We start from the raw sequence: 21,154 nt of genomic DNA on the forward strand, positions 1-21,154 counted from the left end.
TGAGAATAGACTCAATAGAGCATAAAATAAACAGTTCATGGAAGCTTTACTACTAAAAGGGATCATAAATGTCATATTCCTTCAACATCTTTTCTAAAACTTGCAAATTACTACAATTTATTAGAAGTGAGAAGTCTCAACAACTTGGACAACCTGACTTTGGTTTGTGATTTGTCACCCTATAGGTGTCTAGAAATGTGCAGACACACATACATGCACAGTGTATCCATATCCATGTCCATATCTAAATAAAGTAATGGGCGTTCGTCATTGCACAAACCTTGTTGCGCACACGGTAAGCAATTTGTTTTCTAAATAGAAAAATTGATCATGATTTCAAGTCAAGATTTCAGTTCAATATCATCTGGACAAGTGACGAAAGCAAAAGAAACAAATACCAAGTGCATACAAAGTGCTAACAGCCTGACATAAACATTCCACCTTAGAATCAATCGAAAAAAACAGATACATGCCATCATTTTGATTATGACAGCCACTAAAAATCATAGATAAGAAGAAGACACACTACCTTAGTATTCTGTACATTTGACAAGTTTATATAAGTTCAAATAAACTTTTTTTTCTAATAAAAATTACAATTTTAAACTAGGCCTTGATGATGCCTTTAAATTGCTAATAATTGGAATAGATTTACACAACAGGTTACCATGAAGAATAGTAACAAAATTTTGATGCCCAGTTCTAGCATCTGTATGATACTTGAGGGGGTGGGATAAGTATGATTAGAAGTCCTCATCCAGCTTAAAGACAAAGTTTTTTCCACCATCTTGAAGACTTGACATTACAGATGCCTTTTGATATTCGCCCACCCTTCTTTCAAAAAAGTTTGCCTTTCCTCTGTTCAATCAAACAAATAAAGTTGAAGAAAATTAAGCCAGAACTCAAGTGCATGATGTCATAATCAGTATGATTATACTTCAATAACCAAACTGGTACCAAATTTCAGGACCTTAACCACATTCTATAAATTCATTAGCTCAAAGTCAAAATATTATACGCCAACGGAAAGGGGAAAAAATGGTTTGACCGGTTTATTTTGGCCAAACATGTCGCCAACTCAAATGAGTCTGATTGCCTAAGTTTCTCTTAAGCCTTATCCCATACTTCCATTAAGTCTGGCTGTTCACACCTCAATTCTTGTAAACATGGTTTGATAATTTAAGTCAGGGACCAATATTTGATTGGTCCCTGCAGGTGCTAATAGTGATATGATCATACTTATGATAATATCATACACCTTCTAATATTTTATCACAATGCAGGGGATGGTAGAAACCCATAAATCAATTGGTTTTCAAAGAAAAATATCTGGCTGTTAAAGCCCTCTAAAAGGCGCCCTCAAGGGGTTACAACCCACTTGAAAATGAAAGGAAATCCTAATGAGATCAGCAGTACTTTTAACCTTTGCTTGAGTTAACTTAAAGACTAAAATCAGAACCTAAGCATGCTTTCATCAATACTCACTGCAGAGAAATAAATTCCATCCAATCAAAAGGATTCTCCACATTGTATTTCCTCTGGCACCCTAATGAAACCTGGGTTCAAAAAAACCATTATTTCACAAAAAAAGAAATCAACATGGAATTATTTAACAATAAATGCCAAATCCCATTCCCTGGGAAAGAATGGGTGAGAAATAAAAAAATTAGAGGAAATATACCAAAAGTCGGTCAGCTACAAACTTTATATACTGGCTCATGAGTATTGAATTCATGCCAATCAATGCACATGGAAGGGCCTCGCACACAAATTGCGTCTCGATTTCAACAGCTTCATGTACAATGTGATGAACTTTTTCCCAATGTAATTGATTCCTTAACAAACTGTAAGCAGTAACAATAAATGAACCTTCTGTCTTTCCTATGATTGTTACTTTGCATATCATTAGAGAAACCAAACCTATGCCTGTGATTTCTGTCAAATATTTATTGTAGAAACACCAAACTATAATTCTCTATTCTAGCCCTCAAATGTGAAATTTTGACAATTACACTAGAAAAAGAGACAGAACCTGTAAAGAAGGCAAGCAAAGTCACAATGGAGGCCCTCATCTCTAGAAATAAGCTCATTTGAGAATGTCAAGCCTGGCATCATTCCCCTCTTTTTAAGCCAGAATATGGAACAGAAGCTGGCAACCACAAAGAAACAAAACAAACAATGAAAATTCAGAACAAATAAGGGAAAAAAGAAAGACAATCATATCCTAATGTCCATAATCTCTAAGGAAGACTACCTTCCAGAGAAAAAGATTCCTTCAACACATGCAAAAGCAACAATTCTCTCTGCAAACAAGGTGGAGCTGCATAAGATGCACAATGAGAAATTGTTACTTGCATATGATGCAAAATGAGAAAAATCTTCCTAAAACTAAAGAACTTGTAGAACTAAACACGTCAGATAAATGGCCTTATAAATTGATACTTGTTACATTTCCTTTTATGGAAAATTTTATATAACACATTATTAATCCAACTACACCGGCAAAATTTAAGTTTTTGAGAATTGTATGCAGCAAAGCCCAAACACATGGTATAAGCATTCTATTGTAGCAGGCATTTTTACTAGTTTGAAGGAAAAAATTGAATCTAGTTGCTTGGAGTGTACAAATGTGACCCCCCCCACATAAAAAAAAGGACGGTGCATGTTGACAAGTAATTACACACACCCAATATCTCTAAGATTCCTTTTGTGAGTGATCATATGAGAGCTTGATACCCTGGATATGTGAGTAAAGGATGCTGCTCATTTTAGTGTTCATAAAAAATATTGGAGAAAAAAAATCCTCAACATTACTTTAAATCCTTATAAATGAATTAGGGTTTCCTTAAATATAATTTCTATATGTAGTGATATCAAAAATATTTAAAACAAAACTTCATACATACCTATGAATCCAATCTAAAGCCCACTTAGCCTTCCTAGCCACACAAGGAATGTTCTCAATTGCATTGAACAATCTATGCTTCTCTTTTGAATCCTTGATATATGTCTCCAGAAGCAAGCTGTACATTTCTGAAAATAGGCAGCAGAACATATTTAAGTCAGGTAGCCTGTACTAGCTTATAGAGAGAAACCCACATATATCACTTACAAAGCTCTACCAGAATGAACATTCTCCATTGCAATTTGAAATCCATAGAATGCCCGAGCCTGAGATCAAGGAAAAGCCTTCATTTTAGATGGTCAACAATAAGGAAGTAAAAGGTGATACTGATGCACCCCCACTTGGCTTAGGCAGTAAAGGGACAAGCGTGACAGAGGTATCTGATCCCCATTATATCTCTTAAAACGGAATACAGATTTTATTAAACATTTTTATATATCCAAAATATAAAAACACCATCACAGAACTAAGCATTTAAAAGGCATATTCTTCCCCAAAGTTTCTAATAATTGTGCATAAAAAGAGGCATGAATAACAGAGCACTCTGCCGCTTGACTATTTTGAAGAAATTTAAGGTGATTAACCATAAAAGTTATGCCTTAACTTATATAGCAAGTCCCCAATCCTATTCGCACAATTGAACAAGCAATTAACTCAACAATATAATTCTCCTATGAGGTTATATGTACAAAACTCTCTCCATAAAAAATGAAAACCAAAGTTAATATACTACTGTCAGCATGAACATGAAACTCACCTCTGGTACTTGAACATCATTTAGAAATCTTGCAGCCAAATTCTCCAATACAATCCCATCGGAAGCAGCAAAAAATGCCAGCACATGGCTAATGAAGTGTTTCTCAGAGTCAGACAGTGTTTCCCACTGCCTCATATCCTGGGAAAGATCAACCTCCTCAGCTGTAAGTCAAATGAAAAGTTATTAGAATATGCATTGAAAAAAAGAAAAAACATGTGCATTGCCTGATCCAATAAATAATAATGGCTGGACTCATGGCCTCACATACATATCTCAAATTCAAATGTCACTACTTGTCTTATGCTTGGTACTGCAGGCATAGCAAAAGTGTCTTACAATTTGTTTAAAGCACTTACAAGCAAGTCCCAATGATGTAACTATTCCGTGTCTGAGACATATTGAAGTTTAAGTCTTCACTATACATCAATTTTGTGCATTAAACTTGCTGCCCATAATAGCTTACATTTACATAATTTGGTATGCCGGTAAGCTTTCCCGCTAGTGATATTTTTCAATAACGCTTGCACAGCATCATGAGAAATAATTCAGAATCCTGATGTAATTCTTGCAAGAGGAATTCACTCAGCTTAATGATGACTGTGCTATTAGAACAAGACATCTCCATATGAATAATGTCTGTCATCACTATGACATGACATTTTCTATACATTAAACAGCTGTTGTATCCCAAGGTTCCCAAACTAATGCATAAATATTTATATGCAATAACCCATTTATTTATTTCAATTACAGTTCTTTCTTTCAAAGAACCAACAATTTCACAAAATTCAATTTCTATCTCCAAAAACATTATGAAATTCTTGTATTTGTAACACCTCATATGTCCTAGTTGTTGATTTGTCAATAGCTAGAACTGCCCAAAAGGGTATGAATTGAGACTTCAACTCATCTAAAGTAATGTTCTGGATGGCTGGACCCCATTAATGACATTAAAGAGAGTAATTTCAAAAGCATGAGAACATAAACTCAAATTTTAAAAGTAGGGTAGGGAGTATCATATAACTGAATTACCCAACCAAATTTGATATATTAAATTCAAACACATAATTGAACAACTTCTCTAAAAAATGACAAACATATAACAGAAACAAGCCAAAAGAAAATGCAAAACTTGACCAAAGCATAAATTAAAACCTTATAATGAATTCCCAATTCAAATTTAATTGCTTTCAAGTTCAAACATAAAAAAAAAATAAAAATAAAAAATTAAGAAAAAAAATACAAGCTTTCTATAACAAACACATAATTCCATGAATTATGAGATAACTCCAAAATACATTCATTTTATGCGCAGCCCATTGATGGGGTTCAAACGACAACTTATATAATAACATTTCTATATATGTGTCTTAACGGCAACAACCAACATTTCAAACAATAGGTGCCCGAGACCATGAATTACCAACAGAAATTAAAGAAAAACAAACATACCCATTTGGCCATTTCCAAGAATACACAGATTAAAATGAAGAAACCAAACTTTCACAAAAAGGACACAGAATACATGTACCAAAAAAACCAAGAAGGATAAGAAAGTACCGGTCCAGAAACTGGCTTGAGCCTTCTTGTACATCTCCCAAAGCTGCTTGTACCTTATGGGAAACATGCAAAACCTCTGGTTTTGCTCTTTCAATATTGGCTCTTCTTCTTCTTCTCTGTCATGTAGTGTTAGTTGCTCAACCCCATTTTCCAAAGACCCCATTTTTGTGTGTATGTGTTTGTGCTTGTGTTTGAAGCTAATGATATATTGGAGTTTGAGATGATAAACCCTGCAAAAACCCACAAAGAAAGAGAAGAGAAACGGACAGTAGGGGTTGAAATTGGTGATGGTGAAACCGTGAAAGCGAAACCACAAACAGAGTCCGTGAATTATTGGTGTTTTTTTAATGTTTGTTTGATTTCGTGCATGGTGGGTTGGAATTGAAATAGACTGCTTGGATTCCTTTCTTCGACGACGTTTTGGGTGTCATAGTTGGTTGTAACACTTTTATTTTTTTTGGGGTTTTATGGGCTTCATTGTGTTACTAGTTTTGAAGAATTTTTTGTGGGCTGAAGCTAGTGGGCTTCTCGATAAGTTTCTTTCTTCTTCCTCTTCTTCTTTTGTTTTTTCTTTTTTTAAAATTCTATTTTTTTAGAGAAAAGATCATTAAATATTGGATGGACAAGGCTCAGCTGACATGGACTTGTGCCCAACTCGGTTTGACCTAACCTAGTTCAAAGCGATGTGGGTGTGTGGGGTGGAAAGCCCACTTGGGTAAGACCTCCTTGTTGTAAAAGTGGGATGCCCTTTGAAACACATTTTCGAGATGCTTAGAGTATGGTTGCCTTGCAAGAACAATAAATTTTGATACATAACAAATTTTATAACTGTTAGGGTGATAAATTTTGAATTGTGATTGATGTACAATGAGGTGATGTCAGTAATAGTTCTATATAAAAGTGATGTTACACCAATCACAATTTAACACTTTAGATTGTGAAAAAGAAAAAAGTGAAATTTGTTATGTACATTGCTGGGCAGTGGGGCTCAAAATTTTTTCCAATGCAACTTTCTCGAAGTTGGCCCTTCATTTTTTAGGGTTTGGGTGTGTAAGAGTGAGTTGTTGGCAAGTATTGAGAGTTTGTTTTGGGTGCAATGAGATTTAGGTTAGTTCACACTTGTAATTATGTTTATATTTATGGGGTTTGTGAAACTCCATAAGTATGATTTGTGATGTTTTGATTAAGTTTGTTTGTAACCTATAGGCTCAAGTACAAAATACACCCCTAAAGTTTAAAGGCCTTGTCATTTTGCTCCCTAATGTTTCAAAATTTTAATTTATCTCCCTAACTTTATATGTTGTTTTGATTGGTGACCCATATTATTTTATAAGCTATAAAGAAACAATTGAAGAAGGCATAGAAGGAATGTAATAACCAAAAATTACAATAAAAAAGAAGAAGAAGAAGAAGATATATTAAGAAAACAGAGGAAATAAAATGGAATAACTTTCAGGGTAGTTTTTTTGTTTTAAATTTTTTTAAATCAAAACTTTCATGAAATAACTTTTAGGTACTTACAAAGTCATCATCCAACTCCTTCCACAACAACAAAGTGGGACAAAGTGTCAAAGTCTCCAATTTGATTTTGCAAGGGATGCCAACTGCCAAGTTCTTATGTATAGCTTTCTGGATGCATAGGCCACCTTGAAGGAAGACAAGTGGATTGAACTTGTCCCGCTGAGAAGAGCAGGCTTTTGCAGGGAACTTTAGACCGTGCATGTAGTGACTAGTAAAAAGCGAAAACCACTTGAAATGGCATGGAAGATGGAACAATCAAAGCGGTGGAACTGACAAAAGGAGATAAAAACTGGCCAGTGCATTATTGTAAATGCAAGCATATAACTCTTGGGACATAAAAAGTTGGGGCTTTTTTTGGCTCAATTTATCTGTCACAAAATTATGAATCTGGTTCATGATTTCCAGCATTTAATGAAGCCTAGGTAAAATCCTCGAAATATAAACTTGAAATTTATAGTCCGAAACAAGTTTTTCAAAATGAGATAGCATAATCTCTTACACCATCATTAGAGCAAGTAAAAGTAAAATTTTTCATTATTATTGAGAAAGACATTATTTCTTCTTCCCATAAAAAAAAATTTGATTTTCAGTTTCTGCTGTTGTCAAAACTCAAGTACTAAACGATAATTCAGTTGAATTTTTTTAACCCTTATATTAGTCATATCTTTCAGTTCGACAGCTATGTGAAAATATTTCCTGGTGTGGCTCATGGATGGACAGTAAGGTACAATGTTGAGGATGAGTCAGCTGTCAAGAGTGCTAAAGAGCCCCATTTGGACATGTTAAACTGGTTTACTAAGTATGTAAGGTGAAATTGTTTGTGCACTGGTGCAAACACCAGATGTTAAGCTGATTTGAAGTTTTGAACTCGTTTTTGTGCTTATTTGAGTTTTGAGTTAGTTTGGTTCTTATTTTGATTGAGGATGTTATGGGATTGTATTTATTACATGATTAAAGCATTCCTTGTTGTTTTGATCTTTGGAAGCCATAAACCCTAAGTCCCTAAAACCCTAACAACCATTACCTTCATAGTTATACCCTTTGTCTAAGTGTCTAAGTGTCTTGGTGGGCTACTTCTTTGTAAGAAATTTGTATGAGTTACACATGCCTTTGGTACTTATTCAGAATCTACATCATGCAAAATCGATTCCTATGATCCTAGTTGTGAACTTGGATTAATATTACATTCACAATATTTTCACAAAATTTATGGGTAGTGAACTGTTCCTTGTCATCATTTGGGTCCATCACTAACATCACTTTTTTGCCTACTAGTAACAGCTTGCTACCTAAAATTTGTTGTAAAAAAGTTGTAGACGTAGCATTTCTATGTGAACTTGAACTAGTTGAATGGTGTCAAGTGTGGCTCCACTAAAGTTTGGGGTGTTGTATTTTAGAATTTTTTTAAAAATAATAATAATAGTAAGTTGAATTTCTCTATAGCTTGGTGGTAATTCTAAGTAGTCTCCAAGTGGTGAAGCCAATACAAACAGACAAGGAATCTTGGCTGAGCCTGAGACAACCCGAACGACCAGCATCTCCATGTTGAGCCTAAAGATCATAGATCAACAGAGTTCATTTGTGTCCTAGAAAACGGTTTCGCTTTTTAAATGTAATAAAAACACATTTTAGAATGTTATATAGACCTAAAAAAAGACACTTTTTTCGAAACCAGATCGAACTGGAAGGTCAGACCGTGAAAATCGAAAACTGGAATGAAACTAGTTTTTTAAGCATGAAGAACCGTATTTTTAGTTAATTCCGTGAACCCCTAAAACCGGGGTTGGACCGCACGAACTAGTGTCAAGAACTGTGCAGTCCAACCCCTTAGCATTTTTTATTTATTTATAAAAATTACTTAACACAATTTTATTATACTTAATTAAATTATCCATCTCTTACAAGGAATAAAAAAAAAATTATAATTAAAATCCTTCAAAGATATTCAACTTTACTTCGAAAATTAATCATAAATTTTAATATTTTCATCTTATTATTTTATTTTATTAACTTACTTATTTAATTATTAAATATATGCTTGAAAATCATTAAATTTCCCTCACATATATAGATATATTAGTCAATAGTGCTAGTTTTATAAATTTAATATCTATATTTAAGCTTTAATTAATTATGACATCATCACGGTTCGACCTCGGTTCAACCTCAAAAACCTTGAACCTCTCCTTTTTACGGTTCAATGAACGGTTCAGATTTCAAAATCTTGAAAAAAGAAACTTCAAATGGTAACTTCTCTCTGTTCACCCCCTACTCTACAGACCAATCATTGGTCAATGTTGTCCAACATTTGACTTTTTTTCTCCCCTCAAAATCAGTAGCTTTCCCACTTAATTTTTTTTTTTACCTACTCCAAATTTAGGGTCTATTTTCCCATTTGGTAATAAACTTGTTTTCCTGCCAGAAAATGTTTTCTACTCATTTTTAGGGTTTCAACTTAGCACAAGATAGAGCTAGTTTTTGGTTAAAAAGTGTTTAAAAAAATGCGTCATATTTTCTAGAAAACATTTTCAGTTGAAACAAATAGAATGTAAACAACATGTAATTTTCCTAGATGTGTGATACATCTAATAACCCTAACAAAAAAAGAAACTCCACAAATAAGTTGAGTAGGTACGACTTATTCAAAATTCATTGAATGAACAATTCATAAAAATGAAAGTTTTTGTGAGATTCTGGGTATGGAAAACTTCCTTCCCGCGTCAATTTATAATTCTTGGTCATTGAGATTCATGGGCGATTCGGATGTTTACTTAGATTTGGAACCCTCTTTTTTTTTCGCTTTCAAACAAATCGAAATGATTAAAGTTGTTCTATTTTGAATCGTGTTAGGTCTAATTCCTATTACTTTGGTCAGATTATTAGTAACTACATATTTACAAGACAAATGCGGTGATCAGTTGGACCTTTAATTAATTAACATCTCTTTTGTAATCTTGAGGAATACGTATTTATTTATTTAGTTAGTTTTCAATTTTTTTTCTATGACCAAGAATTGGATGTTCAAATTTGTATTGCTGTGTTGCCTCAACTAAAATCTGAGTTTATTTTCATCACTAAATAATTTACAGAATTTCAAACCTCTATTTTTTTTTTCAAACAATTGTCAGAAATTAACTTCCATGTGTCATTTTGTTTTTAATAAATTAGATATTTTTGAGAAGTACTAAAAAGGTGCTTGGTGTTAGTTTTTTTTTTTTATTATTATTATTTTTTATTTTTGCTTAATATCTTAGTATTAGTTTAAGGGTCTATTTGGTAATTTTGTTCTAGTAGTGTTGTTTAAGCGTTGTCAAAATACGTGTGATGAAAAAGTATTTTAGAAATACATGTTGTGTTGTTTAAACAACGAAAACTGTTATTTAAACAACACAACCAATTATGCTCTAATTATTCCAGTGTTGTTAAAAGTGCTGAGCGCACTTAAGCGCAAAGGCCTCCTGAAGCCTAGGCGCAAAGCGCAAGCGTGCGCCTGATCAATGTGAAACGCACATTTTTTTTTTAAATTTAATAAATTTTAAAAAATTTATTAATGATCAATACAACAATCAAGTGATCAATTAATCATATAAATTATAATAAAACATTTTATATAATTTATATAACATTTATATAATTATTTTGTGCTTTACAAAATATATACAACCATGATATTTGATGGCCATAATTACAAAACATAGTTGAATCAAAATAGAAGTATAGAACCAAGAAGACAAAGACTAAAAAATACTAGAATGTTAAGTAATGTTAATCTTTGTGAGCCTTAGTTTAGCGTTTGTTTGTGTGGTTGTGGTCAAAAGTTCAAAAATATCTAAAGAGATAAGCTTAGGTGTATGATAGTACACCACACTATTAGTTTTTAAATATTAAATCATGACTTATATCAAACATATTTATATCTAATGACTAAAAATCAAATCAGGAATTTTTTTTAAAAAATTTACAAAAAGCAAAAAAACGCGCTTTAAGCTTAATAAAAAGGCTAAAAAAAGCGTGTTTTTGTGAGGGCACTTTGCTTTAGAGGGAAAAAGCCCTAAGGGCTTTGCGCTCTGCGCTTAAGCTCGCTTTTAACAATGCTGAATTATTATCCACTGTGATTTTTATATTTTACCCAAAATTTAATATTAAAGTTTGTTCCTAAATTATAAAATAAATTTAAATAAGAACAAATTTAGAACTCTTGGAAACATAAGTAGGGCCATAGAGTTTATGGTGATGTGAAAGGAAAAAGATAATAATATGGTTGGAATATATAAATGTTTTGAAGAGATGATACCTATGTTAGTTTCTCCTGTTGAAGTGTTACGTAAGCACTGACGTTTCTCAAATATCAAATTCAATCATTTTTTTCTTTGTTTATTCTTCACTATCTCTGCAATAAGATCTCAGCTAAGCTTCACTTCACATTGACTTTGACATTGATAATTATAAAGATGTCGAGCTCTCAGTGCTTTGAGAACCCACCGACGCTGAGCTCAACCTGTGGAGAAGGGTCTGTCCAAGACTTTGGAGGCCTTCAAACTTACATCACTGGCTCTCCAGATTCTAAGCTTGCCATCATTCTCATTTCTGATGTTTTTGGTACCAACTCATCTTCTTATAAACTTACATACTATTTATGCTGCAATATTCTTGAATATCTAGACTCTAATTCAAACAATTAGAAATGGATCTATTGATCATTAAAAAACAAATTGTCTAGAAAAGATACTACGTCTATAATATTTTCACAACAAATTACAGGTAGTTGTTATTGGATCAAACTTGAACTTAACACGAAGATTACTTTTTTGTCCTAACAATAACAACCAGTAACATCTTGCCACTTAAGATTTGTTGATGTTGTGAAAATGTTGTGGACATATCATTTTTCATTTTGTAGTGGTTCTTAAAGTGTTACAAGGTCCATGAAATCCGGGTTTAAAATCTCTAACTAGTATCTTCGGGCTGGCAAATTGTACAGCCTTAGATTTGTAAAATCTAACGTGTACTATGAAATGGATGAAATAGACAATATTTGAAATGGAGAGACTCCAAGAGATTCCTTCATGCATATACCTGGAACAGAAGAAGACTACATAGTATACACGTGGGGAAATAGTTAGGTACTTCAAAGAGATACACATGTTGGGTGCATCTTTGCTAAACAATTCTAATTGCTAACAAACAATCAGAAATCTGTTAACCATCTGGGTCTGTTTATATGGTTCTTGTACAAATTGTAATAAATTTGATTATGTTCCTTGGAGCTGCAATTTAATTTCTGCATCCTCTTGTGATGCTTTTCTTTGCAGGGTATGAAGCACCAAATTTAAGGTACTATATTATTGACTTCTTTCTTCTACTGGATCAAGTATTGTAACCTGCTATATTGCTCACTTGAAGAGTTCAATTGAGCTGTATAGAGGCAACTAATTACATATTTGGGTGCTTGCCTTTGTTCTTTGAAGAGAATTATCATTCAAATTAAGAGGATAGGGATTTGTAACAAAATTCAATACTAACATTGAGAATTAAGACATAAAAGAAGAGAAACATAAGATATATATTGAAAGGACCAGCTAACTTAGCATGTCAACACAAAGCCTGTGGTTGTATCAAAAATTTAAAGCCAATAATGCTTTGAGTTAGCAAAAGATCTGTACTAAGCATAAAAAGGATCTAAGCTTGAGTGGAGAATGTGGCTGACGAATATTACGAGAACATGATTTCAAGGAAAGTGAATAAAAATGAGTTTTTAAACTTTCAGACTATAATTTCTTAGAAGGATAAGAAAAATGAAAGTGGCAAGTATGTATAAGGGGAGATTATAAAATATTCCATGTAATTTGCCTGTATAACACAACCATTGAATTTTGGAGTAAGGCTGCTTACCAATCACCTCTCACAAACTTTGCAAAAGTGGAAACTTTGTACACCGGAATAGATCACCCCATAAATTTTACACAATGGGCATCTCTGTGTTTTAGAGGCAAATATCACAAAGTTTTTTTGGTAGTTTCCCTTTACTAATTTTAAGGGTTTGTAAACTGAACTTCTTTCTAATTTATGATTATACATGGCATCAGTATAAGATGTTCAGGTCACAAGTCTGAAACACTAAACTTAGCGTAGGATATGTTCTTTTCTTCTTCTTTATATTTTTTTTACCTCACTATGTATTTCATTTTTCTCATACCACCTGGTAATCCTTCACATGTTAATGAGCCAAATGAAATGATATCCAGTCCTCGGTGGTTTGAAATGGTGGAAGCAAATTTTTTTCACATACCATGATTTATCATATTTGATCTTCTACTAAGCTCTTGAATTGAACCTAACTGCAATCATCCATGTCTTAGAGCTGTTTTTGTTCCTAGTCACTCATCTTATTCACCAGCTAAATCAATTATTGTTCTAGATAGTTCTAGACATTCATGGATTATATTCTCAGTTATTCCTATTATATAATATTAATATTATGCATTGTCTCCCTGTGAAGGAAACTTGCAGACAAAATTGCAGGAACTGGATTCTTGGTGGTAGTTCCTGATTTTTTCTATGGTGATCCGATCATTGATTTCAATGACCCTAACTTCGATGTAAACTCATGGTTAAAAGTTCACAACGTGGTTAGTATCTTGCTTTTCAATTATAATCTTTGGCATATGAAAAATTGTGCAGGAATCAAGAAAACAAGCCGGGGGCCATTTTGATTTGCCTTTGATGTCCAAATTGACATACTATCACATTTTATGCATGTTTTGTTTGGGACCTAAGTTGAAATTGAATGACTTATCGTTTGTTTTGTATGACTTGAACCTTTCTGTTCCTGACCACTTAGAGCTTATTTGAACAAATTGTTCTTCTAGGATAAAGGAAATGAGGATGCCAAAGCTGTGATTGCAGCTCTAAGAAGTAAAGGTGTTTCAGCCATTGGGGCAGCAGGGTTTTGCTGGGGAGGTAAGTGGTTTGCTTTCAATTCAACTTTGACAAGAAACTAATTGCTTGAAATCTTTGAAAATGGTTTTTGCATGGTAAACGTGAGGGCTCTATCTGATAACATATCTAGCTTGCTTGCATTATTTTCAGGGGTGGTATTAGTGAAATTAGCAAGTTCTACTGACCTTCATGCTGCAGTCATTTTGCATCCTGGTCCGATCACAGAAGATCAAATCAATGGCAAGTATCCCATTTCTCACGCTCATGCTAAATATTTGTTACAGATTGCATGTTGTCTCAGATGTTAAAGTTCATTGTTTCAGATGTGAAAGTTCCTATTGCTATATTGGGAGCTGAGATTGACCATATGTCCCCACCGGAACAACTGAAACAGTTTGGAGAGCAGTTGTCAGCAAAATCTGAGGTGAGTCCTAAAGAAAGGACATCCTTAAATACTCTCATCACAATTTTTAGTTTAATAACTGTAAACATGTTGTTCCAATTATAAAATTTTTAAAGTAATTTCCATCATAGAAGATTTCCAGCATTTAATGAAGCCTGGGTAAAATGCATGAATTTCATACATGAAATTCATCATCATGTCTTTCAAGATGAGAGAGCATAATCTCTTCCAGTATTAGCACAAGTAGAGTAAAATTTCTAGTTATTTTTATGAAAAAACTATTTCTTTTGCCCATAACAAAAATGAAGTGATTTTCAGTTTCTGCTTTGTGTGTTAAAACTTAAGTGGCTTTTTTTTAACCTCCTATTATTTATATCTTTCAGTTCGATAGCTTTGTGAAAATATTCCCTGGTGTGGCTCATGGATGGACAGTAAAGTACAATGTTGAGGATGAGTCAGCTGTAAAAATTGCTGAAGAGTCTCATTTGGACATGTTAAATTGGTTTACCAAGTATGTCAAGTGAAAATTGGTTTGTACACTGGTGCATACACCAGATATTGTGCCAATTTGACCTAGATTTTGTGCTTTATTTGAGTTTTGAATAAGTTTGAATTTTATTTTGATTGGGTTTTTTTTTATAGGATTGTATTAATGACATGATTCTAGCTTTTCTTGTTGATGTGTTCCTAAAAGCCCTAAACCCTAAAATCCATTAGACATGGCATTGGTACATGTTCAAAATATCTGTCAATCTGTCATGCAAATCCCATTCCTATTTTCCTAGCCAATAACTTGAATGGGTTTGATGGTGTTAAGCATGGCTCCAGTAAACTTCTGGGATATTGACTTTAAGACTGAAGTAATAATAACGAATTGAGTTTCTTCATAGCTTGGTGGTGATGCTAAGCCATCCTAAGAAGTGAAGTCAATACAAGCTGACAAAGAATCCTGGTGGAGACAATCCGGACTACAATGGTCATACTTTCATGTTTAACCACGAGTTAAGTTTCAAGGAGAAAATGTCTAAACAATTTTTGTGATAAATATTTTAAAAAATAGTAGAGAGAGAGAGTAAAATTAATAATAACATCTGTTCTAAATGGCGAACATGAAATATTTAAACACTATAACTGAAGTGACTTTGGTTTAAACAAATTTTGTGTATGAAGTTGATATAACTATGAGATAACTGATAATAGCAATGAATTTTATAAAATTAATAATATCTGTCACACATTGGCACAACAAGGTGCAATCCTTTCCAACTAAAAGGGTAATTGCTATATTCAGAAGAGGAAAGTGATGCTTTGCAGCACTACATTTTTCCAGTGTATCTACTACTCCAAAACAAAAAAAGACAAGGTGGGGAGGGGAATATCTCAACCTAGAAGTTGAACATCTTGTTTCTAAACCTGAATCCAGATTCTTCAGTTCTCTATTTCGGTGCATATCACTCAACATAGACTTGCATCCTGACATTATAGCCAATAGTTCCAGATGGTAGAAGCTGCAGAATGGCCATGTTGTTTGACATTTCAATAATGTATTTGCCCCTAATTTATCTAACCCATCCATAACTTCAATCAACAGCATAGACCTTTGCATATGAGATAATAAATCCAAAATCAATTATCAAAACAAAATAAAAATATAGAAAGAATAGGGCAAATTCAGCCTTTAAATGCCTCATTCAAAAAACAAGAGCAATAATGAAAATCCAATTGCAACAGCTAAAGCGTGACAGTTCTATGGTCAGTTTCATTTGGCTAACCTTTGTTTTTCTCTAAGTGCCAAGGGGCACAACAGCTCCTTATCTGATATATAGAAAGAATAGGATAACTTCTCCATTGTAGACATTCATTTCTTTAAAAGTCATTGAAACACAAACACAGCCTCTCAACATTTTTCAATTACTAAGGCCAGCGTTTCTAATACATTTGGTTAGTCAAATATAGGAACAGAATTCAAAACAGGAAATGATGTTGATCCCAAACATGGGTCCTAAATTCTAAAACTTGGAAAAATATAACTACTACAATATTCAAGTACTCAACTTAATTGGACTTTGAAAAACTTAATTAATGATTATATATCTTGAAATAAATCACTTCTAATGAATTTTTTGTCACTTCAAATAATATGAAACAAATGATTTACGATTATATAAAATTTATTCAACAGAAAAAAGAACCCATGTGGGTGAATTTTTCATTTTCCTTATAATGCTTTCCTAGAAACTCAACCAATTCAATACAAAAATTTTCAAGTCTTCTTCTTTATCCTCCTCGAATTTCTCAACGACTAAACTAAGAACTTTCAGGGCCAAAAGGTTCTATCTTGGTGGCATTTTGATAGATGCATAGTAAACAAAGCATTTTAAGGACCAAAAGATTCAAACTTGATATTTGAGGTCCCTTATTCAATGACACTAAAACTCAATTCAAACATGACAAGTTGAACAGAGACCAGTTCAGCTTTCTATTCTCCCAATTTCCAAGAACACACAGATTAAAATGAAGAACCCAAACTTTCACAAAAAGAACACAGAATTCATGTACTAAAAAATCAAGAAGGTTAAGAAATTATCGGTCCAGAAACTGGCTTGAGCCTTCTTGTACGTCTCCCAAAGCTGCTTGTACTTTATGGGAAAGATGCAAAACCTCTGGTTTTGCTCTTTCAATATTGGCTCTTCTTCTTCTTCTGACATGTAGTGTTAGTTTCTCAACCCCGTTCTCCAAAGACCCCATTTTTGTGCGTATGTGTGTGGTGCGTTTGAAGCTAATGATATATTGGGGTTTGAGATGATAAACCCTGCAAAAACTTACAAAGAAAGAGAGGAGAAACCGACAGTAGGGGTTGAAATTGGTGATGGTGAAATTGGGGGGGGGTTGGGTTTATGGGCTTCATCGTGTTACTAGTTTTGAGGAGGGTTGTGTAATCAACCTGTCAAAACCAAACTAATCCAATTCAATCTGTTAGATTAAGTTGGTTTTTAAGTCTTGGGGGCTTGGGTTGGGTTGGGTTGAGTTGGGTTATAAAAATTTTTTTGATAGTGAGTTGGATTGGATTTGGGTCATAAAATTTCAAATCTATCAAACCCAATCCGACCCACCCATATATTTAATATATATATATATATATATAAAATATATTATATAATTAACTATTCTATATTAAAGCTAATTAGTTCACACAAAACTTAGTAAATTACTATTGTTGTTTGCCTTTAAGGAGTTACATTGATACTAAGCTTTGGGTTTTTTTAATATATTTATATTTATATTTTTTTTACTTAATTTAATAATAATAATAATAATTTGTCTAATCCATGAGTTTAACCTAACCCAACCCGACCCATGTGGGTTGGGTTTGACTTATGTGATGGGCTAGGTTGGGTTGGGTTGAATTTTTTTTGACCCACCATGGTGGGTTGGGTTAAAAAACCCTCTCAACCCGACCCAACCCAACTCATGCACACCCCTAGTTTTGAGAAAATAGTGGGGAAATAGTGGGCTTCTCAAGATGTTTCTTCTATTATTATTATTTTTTGGGAAAAGATTATTAAATATTGGATGGACAAGGCTCAGCTCACATGGACTTGAGCCCAACTTGGTTTGACCTAACCTACTTCAAGGCAATGTGGGTGTGTTCGGTGCAAGGTCCACTTGTGTAAGAACTCCTTGCTCCATTAAAAAGTGGGATGCTTATTGAGATCTCTTACTGAGATGTTTAGAGTATGGTCGTCTTGTGAGAACAATAAGTTTGATATGTGACAGATTTTAAAACTGTTAATAACTTGTGAATTGTGATTGATTTACAATAAAAGTGATGTTAGTGATGATTTTAAGTAAAAGTGATTTTACACAAGTGTTAAAAAAAAGTGAAATTTGTTTCGTATATAACATTGTTGGGCTAGAAATCTTCCCCCAATGAAACTTTGTCCAAGTTGGCCCTTCGGTGTTAGGGTTTGGCTGTGTAAGAGTGAGTTGTTGGCCGGTATTGAGATCTCGTTTTGTGTGCAATGAGATTTAGGTTAGTTCATATTTGTAGTCATGTTTATATTTATGAGGTTTATGAAAGGACATAATTATGTTTTGTGATGTTTTGATCATGTTTGGTTGTAATCAATAAGAAAAAGTGCAAATTACGCTCTTAAAATGTGATTTTGTTTTATATTGCTCCTTAATATTTCAATTTTTTTTATTTGTCTCCCTAACATTATGGGCTGTTTTGAATAGTTGACCTGTGTTATTAAAAAAAAAAAAAGGTATAAAAGATATAATTGAAGAAGGCATCAAGGCATATTGGGAATGGAATAGCCAAAAAAATCAAGGTAACTTTTTTTTTTTTTTTCTATTATTATAAAGCAAAAATCCAACTCCTTCCACAACAACAAAGTTGGACAAAGTATTCAATGTGATTTTGCAAGGGATGCCATGTTCTTATGTTTAGCTTTCTGGAGGCATAGATCACCATGAAGGAAGACAAGTGGATTGAATTTGTCCAGAGAAGAGCAGGCTTTTACAGGGAACTTTAGACCAAGCACGTAGTGACCCGTACAAACCACTTGAAATGGCATGGAACTGACAAAAGGAGGGAAAAAATAAAACTTATACAGTGAACTAAAGAGCTCTATCTTTTAAGAATTACCAGACGGGTCTTCAACGCACTGGCCAGTGCATGATTGTAAATGTAAAGCATGTAACACTTCGGACATAAAAATGATGATAACTGCATCTTTATTATTAAGACCTTTATTTTACAATAAATCCGTTATTAGGTATATACAACCAGTTAAATTTAGTAGGAACATGATTTTTTTGCTTGTATTGCAAGTAAGACTAGAATTGCTTTGCTTGCATTCTAAGTAGAATTTGATCAAATGAACTTGAATTAGTTTTATATAATAGACTTGAACTTTGATTAAGATTGAGCCTTGATATCTTTAACATACGACTTACTGAATTCAATACTAGTCTCTATTTAGTCTTCTCTATAAGACTTCTGCTTCCTTCCACTTTTCCTTTCCAACTCTACCTCACATACACGTACACTGTTAGTACATTTTAAATTAAATATGTTGAAACTTAAAATAACTAAAGATGAATAAAGAGATGAGTAATAATAAAATTTGTTAAAGAAAGAGTTACTTGTATGTAAGTTAGATTAAATAATTTAAAATAAGTTTTCTAAATTAATAAATAACATGTAGGTTATGTGAAGGGTTGGAAGACTATATATGGTTATGCTATGGACTAATTTCATATCAAGTGTGAATGAAGAGAAAAACTTAAAAGCTCAAAGTATTGTGTGAGAGAGTGAATTCAATAATATTCCTTAATACTTGAGAGATTTCGGGCCAAAGAAAGGTGTTCTTCTGGTGGAGTTTTGGGCTTGAATACTTTGTGCAGAAGCTGTTCTAGCCATACAACATTTGTTGGGCTATTATATCTTGGGGGAGACAAGTCAGAGAAGGTCTACACCGGTTACAAAGATTAGCCAACCAAGGGCTTGAATCTCCTTAAAGAGAGTGAGTGCCGCGCCTCAGTCCAAATAGTGTTGTGTTCATCTCTTCAATTTAATAATATTCAATGTATTATTCAGTTTCTCTTTGTGTTGTTTCCATTATTATTGTGTTTGCGCCAACAATTTTAAGGAGATTCAAAATGGAGCTAACAACTGAGAAGTCAAATGACAATGTTGGAGATCTCAACAAGCCCTTCTGTTTTAAGGGAGCCCATTTCAAAAGATGGAAAGCCAAGGTTCTTTTCTATCTAAGTCTTTTTAAGGTAGCCTATGTCCTCATTGAGAAGAATCCAAACAAGGTCTCTACTGACAACATAATCGAAGATGAACTTTATGATCATCAAGAAAAAATAGATACGTATGAACAAGATGAGTATAAATGTTGTCATTATCTTTTAAATTGTCTTGCGGATCATTTTTATGATTATTATAATACTACATACAATTCTGCAAAGAAAATTTGGAAAACTTTACAAAGCAAATATGACTTTGAAGAGGCTGGTGCAATGAAATATGCGGCTAGTCGTTTCTTTCGCTATCAAATGGTGGATACCAAATCTATTGTGGAACAGGTTCAAGACTTTCAAATGGTCGTAGCAGAAGTTAGATCCGAAGGCATAAAGATTGAGGACAACCTTATTGTGCCTGGTCTTATTGACAAGCTACTACCATCTTGGAAAGAGTTCCAAAAATCAATGCGCCATAAGCAAAAGGAGACGTCCCTAGAATCCTTGATCACTCGCATCCGTATAGAGGAGGAAGCTAGAGGATAAGATGCACTTGTAACACAAGAGGGTAATGGACATTCTACCACCAAGATAAATTTAATTTCAGCAAGCAATAATCGGCACAAAGATCATTTTCCTAAAAATTCTCAATTGAGGCCAAGAAAGAAAAATATGAAAAATTATGGTAGACCTCACAATAGGGGTAACCCTAGTCAAAAGAATAAGAACCAAGGACCCCCTTACAATAACCAACAAGTTAATGCATGTTTTGTCTGTGGCAAGAGTGGGCATATTGCTCGATTTTGTAAATTTCGAAAACATGGATCTGTCCCATAGGCTAATGTTACCGAAGAGGGTAACGAACATTCTACCACAAGAGGGTAATGGACATTCTACCACTAGAGGACAAGATGCACTTATAACATAAGAGGGTAATGGACATTCTATCACCAAGGTAAATTTAATTTCAGCAAGCAATAACTAGCCCAAAGATCATTTTCCTAAAAATTCTCAATTGAGGCCAAGAAAGAAAAATATGAAAAATTATGGTGGACCTCACAATAGGGGCAACCCTAGTCAAAAGAATAAGAACCAAGGACCCCGTTACAATAACCAACAAGTTAATGCATGTTTTGTCTGTGGCAAGAGTGGGCATATTGCTTGATTTTGTAAATTTCGGAAACATGAATCTGTCCCATAGGCTAATGTTACCGAAGAGCCATTAGTGGCTATGATTACAGACATATACATGATCCAATATGTTGAAAGGTGGTGGGCAGACTCTGGTGCCAATACGCATGTCTGCTATGATTAA

General features: G+C 33.6%; 3 protein-coding genes across 4 annotated transcripts; 2 read left to right on the forward strand and 1 right to left on the reverse strand.

The window, feature by feature from the left end:
- Positions 1-402: 402 nt before the first annotated feature.
- On the reverse strand, positions 403-5,622 carry LOC142623897 (ribonucleoside-diphosphate reductase small chain A). Of its 2 annotated transcripts, XM_075797379.1 has the most exons (9): positions 5,223-5,622; positions 3,663-3,823; positions 3,123-3,171; positions 2,907-3,033; positions 2,255-2,320; positions 2,033-2,149; positions 1,682-1,844; positions 1,486-1,556; positions 403-858 (listed from the first exon to the last, which is right to left on the reverse strand). In XM_075797379.1, the coding sequence occupies exons 1-9, from the start codon at positions 5,383-5,385 to the stop codon at positions 744-746; spliced, it is 1,032 nt and encodes a 343-aa protein (XP_075653494.1). In that variant the 5' UTR covers positions 5,386-5,622; the 3' UTR covers positions 403-743. The 2 variants fall into 2 exon arrangements, with proteins under 2 accessions (XP_075653494.1, XP_075653493.1); XM_075797378.1 differs by lacking the exon at positions 1,486-1,556 and having other exon boundaries at positions 5,223-5,525.
- A 5,422-nt stretch (positions 5,623-11,044) lies between these two features.
- LOC142624007 (endo-1,3;1,4-beta-D-glucanase-like) lies at positions 11,045-14,763 on the forward strand. Its single transcript, XM_075797501.1, has 7 exons — positions 11,045-11,342; positions 12,056-12,077; positions 13,243-13,372; positions 13,613-13,703; positions 13,833-13,922; positions 14,006-14,106; positions 14,469-14,763. Exons 1-7 carry the CDS (start codon positions 11,195-11,197, stop codon positions 14,607-14,609), a joined length of 723 nt encoding a protein of 240 aa, XP_075653616.1. The 5' UTR covers positions 11,045-11,194; the 3' UTR covers positions 14,610-14,763.
- A 4,989-nt stretch (positions 14,764-19,752) lies between these two features.
- On the forward strand, positions 19,753-20,385 carry LOC142624798 (uncharacterized). The gene has a single exon (XM_075798548.1). It carries the CDS (start codon positions 19,753-19,755, stop codon positions 20,383-20,385), a length of 633 nt encoding a protein of 210 aa, XP_075654663.1.
- Positions 20,386-21,154: the final 769 nt, after the last annotated feature.

This window comes from Castanea sativa, chromosome 2 (genome assembly GCF_040712315.1).
Source record: "Castanea sativa cultivar Marrone di Chiusa Pesio chromosome 2, ASM4071231v1".
Lineage (NCBI taxonomy): Eukaryota > Viridiplantae > Streptophyta > Magnoliopsida > Fagales > Fagaceae > Castanea > Castanea sativa.

Coding starts and splice junctions, on each gene's coding strand:
- LOC142623897 (XM_075797379.1), bottom strand. CDS start 5,385: ATGGGGTCTTTGGAAAATGGGGTTGAGCAACTAACACTACATGACAGA. Junction 3,034..3,122: donor AATGGAGAATGTTCATTCTG/GTAGAGCTTTGT, acceptor GCCTATTTTCAG/AAATGTACAGCTTGCTTCTG. Junction 1,845..2,032: donor TTTGCTTGCCTTCTTTACAG/GTTCTGTCTCTT, acceptor TACTGCTTACAG/TTTGTTAAGGAATCAATTAC.
- LOC142624007 (XM_075797501.1), top strand. CDS start 11,195: ATGTCGAGCTCTCAGTGCTTTGAGAACCCACCGACGCTGAGCTCAACC. Junction 13,373..13,612: donor GGTTAAAAGTTCACAACGTG/GTTAGTATCTTG, acceptor TTGTTCTTCTAG/GATAAAGGAAATGAGGATGC. Junction 13,923..14,005: donor CACAGAAGATCAAATCAATG/GCAAGTATCCCA, acceptor TCATTGTTTCAG/ATGTGAAAGTTCCTATTGCT.
- LOC142624798 (XM_075798548.1), top strand. CDS start 19,753: ATGGAGCTAACAACTGAGAAGTCAAATGACAATGTTGGAGATCTCAAC.